The sequence below is a fragment of the Drosophila gunungcola genome, unplaced genomic scaffold (genome assembly GCF_025200985.1).
Source record: "Drosophila gunungcola strain Sukarami unplaced genomic scaffold, Dgunungcola_SK_2 000078F, whole genome shotgun sequence".
Taxonomy (NCBI): Eukaryota; Metazoa; Arthropoda; class Insecta; order Diptera; family Drosophilidae; genus Drosophila; species Drosophila gunungcola.
The window spans coordinates 75,930-83,149 of record NW_026453241.1 but is presented as its reverse complement, the minus strand read 5'-3'; the positions used below and the strand labels follow the sequence as shown (position 1 = coordinate 83,149).

The following is a 7,220-nucleotide window of genomic DNA, read 5'->3' as shown; positions in this document are numbered from 1 at the left end:
TATCGCCCCAAAACGGTGATAAACGTGAGGATTCAAAAGTCTGAGATGATCTCCATAAGGAGATAAGACAGCCTAGCCAAATCAAAACCTATACCCTCGGATTTTCTGGCGAAGATGAGCTATGTTCGGAAGGACAGGAATCACACCTGCAAAAATTCAAGACATGCATCGTACTCGAACTTTTAGTGTCTGAGTAAAAACCATAAATTTTGAAGATTCAGATCAGACACAAATTCCTCCTACATGAAAAGATAAAAAGTAGCTGATCCAGATTTATGATCGGATTTTCCAAACATTTTATTTTTTTTCTCGTTATCCTCAATTTGCCTCTTTAAAAACTTCAGATCCTGGTCAGCAAACAAAGACATCCTCTTCAGAAAGCTTCAAGTGGCAGCAGTTTGTTTGTCTCCAGACAACACAACGATGTCACTGTCAAAATCTGTTATGTCGAATGGATCTGAAATCCAATTTCTATGCTGAATGCAATACATTTTGCATTTAAACAGGCCAGCTGGAAAAAACAATCAACAAGGGCAAACAAACGCACATGTGGCGCCAGGTTGCACATTGCACATTGCACATTGCACTTGGCACTTGGCACTCGATGCGGAATTTTACAAATCTAATTGCAATTGCTTATGGTGCTTATGGTGCGTATGGTGCGTATGGGAAATGCGTTTCGGAGGAGGAAGGAGGTGCACAATTCTGGGAATGGAAGCAATGGCCGGAAACAATTGAAACATTTTAGGGTATTTGTTGAATGATTATTGTGACTAAAACACTCGCACACCATGGCCATGACATGTCCGTTTTAGTAAATGCTTTTGTTCATGTTATTCGAGTAGTTTAGTATTAAAATTGCCCACATGGGGTGGCCTTAATAGCTCGGTTTTGACAAACCAATTCCATTTGCCTAATCCTTGTGCAACATTTGTTGCAAACGACTATTGCATTTTCAGATGGATTTGAATGCTGGCTTTAAATGGCTATTTTTGTATCAAATTATATAAAATAAATGATGAATGTAATTCGCTTTTGTCATTGATAATAAATAAGAACAATTAATTTATAAGGTATTGTTTGGCGAAGCCATTCACGTTTACATGAAATTTACAAATTAATATGCTTATAATTAATAAGATACATTTGCTTGGCAAAGCGAAAGCACTGGTAAAAAACTCTTTGTAATTCCAAATACTTTGAACTTAATTAAATATTTCCCGCTTATATTTTTATACATAACGATTGTAAGTTATTTAAATATGAATATATTAAACAATTTTTTTATTTTTCATTTGACTTTTTCAAAATTGATTTTAACGACAATTAAGAAGATTTCACCACCTTGAAAGGCTCTCCGACCTGTCGCAAAGACAACATTTTTATTTTGTTTCCCACAATAACCGACTGTCTTCAACTTAATCTGCCTTACATAAATATAAAATTATAATAACTTAGCCAACGTTGTTATCAAATCCAGTGGTAGTCCGACCTGGACAGATTCTAAACAAAAACTAACTAATAAACAATCAAACCATCCATTTGAAATGGTTGGTTCGATTACACTTGCTTACAAATTTAAATCGAACAAATCCTCCAGAGATCAAAGCTTGATTTTCCGGTGCAGATGGACTCCCTGTTTTGGAAAACAGTTCAAAAATGCATATTAATTTATAAATTTAATAGCGTATGAAAGGTTATTTTGTAAAGCGGGCAGCAAATCCGCCGCCTCCGCCACTGGCCCACGGGTCGGATAGCTGATGCGGGCCAAATAAATGCATTTAAAAGTATTTGATAAAAAAATAAGAAGAAAGCAAACTTCGACAAACCGAAGTTTATATACCCCTGCAGCTATTGCTAAAATTAAAAATTCTTTAAAACGTCTAAATTTATATCCGTTTACGTTTAAGAACATTAAATAAATGATGATTTTCAGCTAAATTATTCGATCGTTCCGATTTTATTAAAATTAAAAGCACAATTCTGAATTATCAAACCATTACTGTGTTCAAAAAAATTTGTTATTAGATAAGGAAAAATTATTTATATATATATTTTTTTTTTCATAATCCGTTTGTTCCCATGGGAGCTGTATGAAATAGTCGTCCGATTTAAATCAAATTAAAACTGTAATTATAAAATAATAAAAGCATTACTATACATCGAAAAACTAATAAAAAAAAAAGTTTAAAAACAGGAAAGTTTTAATTTTTTCAATTTTTGTCCCTGAGCTATATGATATAGTCGTCTGATACCTGCAATAGGAAATAGGGAATGCAGATAGCTTTAAAACGGAGAGACTAGTTTGCGTATAAACGCAGATCATGAATATATATAAAAATGTTACAAATGACATAATTAAAATTCATATCCTCCCGCCTTCGTTTGCCAGCTGCTTCTTCTTTTTATTCGTTATCGTTAGAGGTGATAGTTACTTGCGATAGCCCAAATATCGAGTAGACATCGAAAAAATTTGGATTTAAATTTAAATTTAAACTTATGGGTTTGAATGAATACATGGACCAATGAAATTAAAAGGCGACTTTAAATAATAATAAACCTTCATTTCATAATAATTAACCTTCATATCAGAGTTGAATTCTTAATTTTATTATCTTTTTAAAAATGAATTATTAATTAAAAGTTCTGATTAGTTCACGATTAAAGTACTGTTTTTCGTTTCAATAAATATTTTTCAAATGTTCATATATTTTTAAAACAATTATTACTATTAAACTTTAGAATCTAGTGACTTTTGAATAGCTATAGCATGCATATATATGAATGTACACTTCGCACAAAGCTTTGGTGTAAAAAGCTCTTGGCAAATGACATTGGCAGAATCAAAAGTCGGTAGATAAAACAGTGTAATCGCCATCGGGCACCCAGTTGTTTACCAAGCGTAAACGCAGGCGGAGATTTGTGGGACGGGAAAATCGGGAAGGGAACACACACACACACACACACACTCACACAAATCCAGAAATGTCACTCAAGTTTGCTGCGAATCTAAACTTTCTGTTCACGGAGCGGGCGGCGACGATCGCGGAACGGATCCGGCTGGCCCACCAGAGCGGATTCCGGGCCGTCGAGATCCCCTATCCGGAGGGCGAGACCGGCGACGTGGTGGCCGCCGTCAAGGACACGGGCATGGTGGTCAGCCTGGTCAACCTGGCCTTCGACAAGAGCGACGACCAGCTGCGCTTCGGCTCCACCAGTGTTCCCGGCTCGGAGAAGCTGTTCAGCCGCCAATTGGACGCCACCATCGAGTTCGCCCGCGATGTGGGTTGCGGCAAGATCCACCTGACCGCCGGGCTCCAGAAGGGCGACCACCTGGAGACCGACTATACGAAGACGTACACCGCCAACCTGAAAATCGCCGCGGACAGGCTCAGATCGAGTCAGATGGTTGGCGTGATAGAGCCAATCAACAAGTACGCCGTGCCCGGCTACTACATGAACTCGTACTCGAAGGCCGCCGGAGTGCTGGCCGATGTGGGGGCGGACAACATCCGGCTGCTGGCCGACCTCTACCACCTGCAGCATCTGCATGGCAACGTCTCCAAGACGCTCGACGAGCACAAGTCCCTCATCGGCCACTTCCAGATCGCCCAGGTGCCGCATCGCCACGAACCGGACGTTTCCGGGGAGCTCGACTACGGCTATGTCCTCAAGCTGCTCCAGCAGTTCGGCTACGACGGTTGGGTGGGCTGCGAGTACAAGCCCCGGACGACGACGGTCGATGGTCTGGGCTGGGTCGCCAAGCTGGGCTACACGCTCTGATCTGATCAAAGGATACTACGGACGTCCATTGCATTTACAATCATGTATTTACACTTTTTACAAACATAAAGCCGCCGGTTGAACCAATATTTTCGAAACTTTGCTTTACAACTTCAAGATGGTTAAATAAAAAGGGTGAGGGTATCGAACCCCCTCCCTTGTTTTCCGTACAAAAGGTCATGGAAATGACCTACAGCAAGCGTGGAATAGAACAGTAGCTGCGCACAGACGATTAGATAAGATTAGATAGTCGAATAGATCTACTTATTTCATCACTCTAGCCCGGGATCACCCGCTTGGCATATTCGGCGATGTGAAGCACCCCGTGCTCCGGCGAGGCGATGTGCAGGTTGCTTCCGTTGCAGAAGACTGTGTTGATGTACGGATTGTGCAGCTCTGCCACGAGGGTGGAGCAAGCTGTCGACGAGTCTCCCGTGGACTTCAGCATTTTCTACAACGAAGAGCGATTTCAATAAGCGATTAGTGGGGCACGGAATGCATTACTGATTATAACATCAGTTAGTACATTGGAATATTGTATTACATTAACAGGAAAGGAATTGTAGTTTCATTACCAACAGCATGTTTTCAAATGTGGTTAAAATTTTCAAAACGAAGACATTTAACTAACTAAATTACATATTAAAGTCACATTTCAAGCTCAGCTAGTTTATAAAAATAATGTCAGGTCATTTCCTTTTTGAAGGTTAAATTCTGAATTACTATTCCGGATTAATATAATTAATGCTGCTAATTGCATTGCAGCGTACACACATAAAATCAGATAGCCGTTCGACAAATTTCGAACCCTATGTTTTTCCTAAAATATTTGCAGTTCAATTGAAAAGGTTTAAAAAAATAAAGATTTTTAAGTGTGTACTACTTGAAAATAATATATCAAAAGCCCAAACCACAACATTATAACGAGGCTTTATCTACGATGAAGGCTTTATCTTTGATTTGGTTGGGTTTCGGTTCCTATCTTGTTTTTGCCACAATGTGTAGAACGAAAGGAGTGTACTATGTGTGTACAGAATACAGGTTCAAAATTTGTTACTAATTGACCGTCATCTCTCGATTTACTTTAAATTTGATGTGTGAATATAAGGCCCTATACCCTCTCATCACTTACCATCCAGAATTCGTTGCCCGGCAGTGCGTTGCCGTCCCAGGCGTAGGACACAACGAGGAGCATATCGGCGTGCTCAGGGGTGGTCAGCTTTCGGGCCGGATTGCGCTTCGAAATGAGCACCCTAATGCCGCCCTTTGGATGGCCGGGAATGTCCACCAACGCTCCGTTGCGCAGACTGCCGCAGTCGGTGATCGAGAACCAGGAGAAGTGCACGAGGCCAATGTGCCCCAGCCGGCTGCCCAGCGTGCGCATGCGCTGCTCGAAGGTCTCCAGGAAGATGCGCTCCTGCTGGGCGGCCGCCTTCCACACGCCCAGTCCGAAGCCCACCACATGGATGTAGGCCAGCTGGTTGACACGCTTCGCCCTCGCCTGCGCCTCCAGCAGCAGCATGTCGAAGCTGATGGCGTAGCGCCGCTTCATCACCAGATTGTCGAAGACGTCCAGCTTGTTTCGCGAGGGCCCAAAGCGCCGGTTGTCAATGCTGGCCTCACCGTGCACAAGGTCCCGCGTGGCATAGAAGCCGCGCCACAGGCGCCGGTAATCCTCGGCCCGCGTGCCAGCAGGCTCATCCAATGCCATGCCGTAGCCCCTGACGCGTGTGTTCTGCTGGCGAGCGATCACAATGTCCTGGAACTCCATGAGATTGCGCCTGGAGAGGCGGGCTCCGATCATGCCAACGATAACGCCGCTTTCCTGCAAGGTCTTGGTGTGCCGATCAACGCGTCCGCAGTTGGTCCGCTCGCCCTCGTTGACAAACTCCGTGTGGGAGCTGACGGAGAGCAGGGCGGACAGCTTGATGTCGTCGTAGCTCAGCACGTTGGCCAGCACCAAGGGCGCCGTCTCCTCCAGCGAGCCCACGGATTCGAAGCCACTGGCCCCGGTCTCGCCTCCCAGCAGCAAGTACTTGTCGTTGCGGGCAAAGAAGCTGGCGCAGCGCTTCTCCAGCAGGCGCTGCACAAAGTCGCACAGGGAGAGCGGCCGATAGATGGGCTTCTCCACGGAGTTGCCTGCATGCGGGTGGGATGTGCATCAGTTAAGGCATTTAAGAGAAGGAGGAGCGAGCCGCTGTCTTACCAAAGTGACACTTATGCTCCAGGTACCGCAGGTAGAGGCCCAAAGTGCGTTCGTGTATCAGCGGATAGGCGGTGCTCACCTGCTGGTTGATCCTGTCCAACCGCCGAGGATATTGCTTCTTCACGCGGACACTCTCCACGCCGAACTGCAAACAAATGTTGCGGTTTGAAAGCGATTTTGGCCGGGTGGCTTGGCCATACTCACCTCCAGGGGAAACTCCTCGGACTTGGCCATCAGTTTCTGCAAGTCATCATCTCCAGGAACGGGTTTAATCACCTGCCGGCAATCCTGCAGCAACTTGCGTCCGAAGGCGGACAGTGGCTGGGCATCTCCAGTGACTGCCGGCCAAACCTGGTCCACTTCAGCTCCAAAGGTGGACATTGCTCGTGAGTGATTGGTGATTGAATTGAACTGGGTTGGATTTCGCGATTGTACTTAGATGGTTGCCTATGAGAGCTGAGGGCTTAGTGATTGAATTGAATTTCACCATTGCATTTAAATGGTTGGCGGCGCCCCGCTCCCCCCCAATCAATCGATGTTACGATAGTCCGAGCCGTTCGATATATGTAAACAAATTTATTGAAGCTGGCCTTAGGGGTGGGTAAACTGCAAGTTGGCAGAGTATATATCGATAGCTATCGACAATCGCTAATCTGGAAATAAAACGCCTGGTTTCCACTTATCATTATTTCGTTCTGTTCTAAACAGATTTATATAAGCTTTTATTATTGATGATAAAATTGCCGCAATGATAACTGCAAGTAGCTTATCCAGAAATGTGCAATTCAAAAACCTCAGTGCTGTTGAAAATCAGAGTTCTCTGTATTTTTTGATAAGACATGGGAACTCTGTAAATAACTATCCAAGCACCTATTATTTGCTATTATTTTAAATAAGGGAGTTGTTTAAGTTGTTCATAAATTTAAAATTTTTTATTCAGTACTTAGCAACGAAACTTAATATTAAAAATTTGTTTACCCTGCAGGTAAGCTTTTTAGGTAGTCAACAATAAATTTTAGCTCATTGTTTATTGCGATTATTGTTTCCACACTAAAGTAGGAATATTCGAAATTGATCCATTTAATAAAATAATGTCGAAGTTGAACCCAGTTTTTTTTTACTATTATCTGCCAAAATATTAGCTCAATCAAAAAATATTTCAACAAAATTTGTAAATTTAGTTGAAATACACTTTTAATGCTGGGTGATGTTTTAATAATAACAATAAAAT

The 7,220-nt window shown here is 42.8% G+C and overlaps 2 protein-coding genes across 2 annotated transcripts; one reads left to right on the top strand and one right to left on the bottom strand.

Annotated features, from left to right (window-relative positions):
- Nucleotides 1-2,821: 2,821 nt before the first annotated feature.
- On the top strand, nt 2,822-3,870 carry LOC128264754 (putative hydroxypyruvate isomerase). The gene has a single exon (XM_053000413.1). The coding sequence runs from the start codon at nt 2,986-2,988 to the stop codon at nt 3,781-3,783; it is 798 nt and encodes a 265-aa protein (XP_052856373.1). The 5' UTR covers nt 2,822-2,985; the 3' UTR covers nt 3,784-3,870.
- Nucleotides 3,812-6,569, bottom strand: LOC128264752 (uncharacterized). The gene is made up of 4 exons (XM_053000411.1): nt 6,194-6,569; nt 5,990-6,134; nt 4,916-5,922; nt 3,812-4,234 (listed from the first exon to the last, which is right to left on the bottom strand). The coding sequence occupies exons 1-4, from the start codon at nt 6,368-6,370 to the stop codon at nt 4,061-4,063; spliced, it is 1,503 nt and encodes a 500-aa protein (XP_052856371.1). The 5' UTR covers nt 6,371-6,569; the 3' UTR covers nt 3,812-4,060.
- Between the last annotated feature and the right edge of the window lie 651 nt (nt 6,570-7,220).

Excerpts from the sequence above, each read along its gene's own strand:
- LOC128264754 (XM_053000413.1), top strand. The coding sequence starts at position 2,986 with ATGTCACTCAAGTTTGCTGCGAATCTAAACTTTCTGTTCACGGAGCGG.
- LOC128264752 (XM_053000411.1), bottom strand. The coding sequence starts at position 6,370 with ATGTCCACCTTTGGAGCTGAAGTGGACCAGGTTTGGCCGGCAGTCACT. Across the intron at positions 6,135-6,193 it reads CCGAGGAGTTTCCCCTGGAG|TTCGGCGTGGAGAGTGTCCG; the intron begins GTGAGTATGGCC and ends ATTTGTTTGCAG. Across the intron at positions 5,923-5,989 it reads GGAGCATAAGTGTCACTTTG|GCAACTCCGTGGAGAAGCCC; the intron begins GTAAGACAGCGG and ends ACCCGCATGCAG.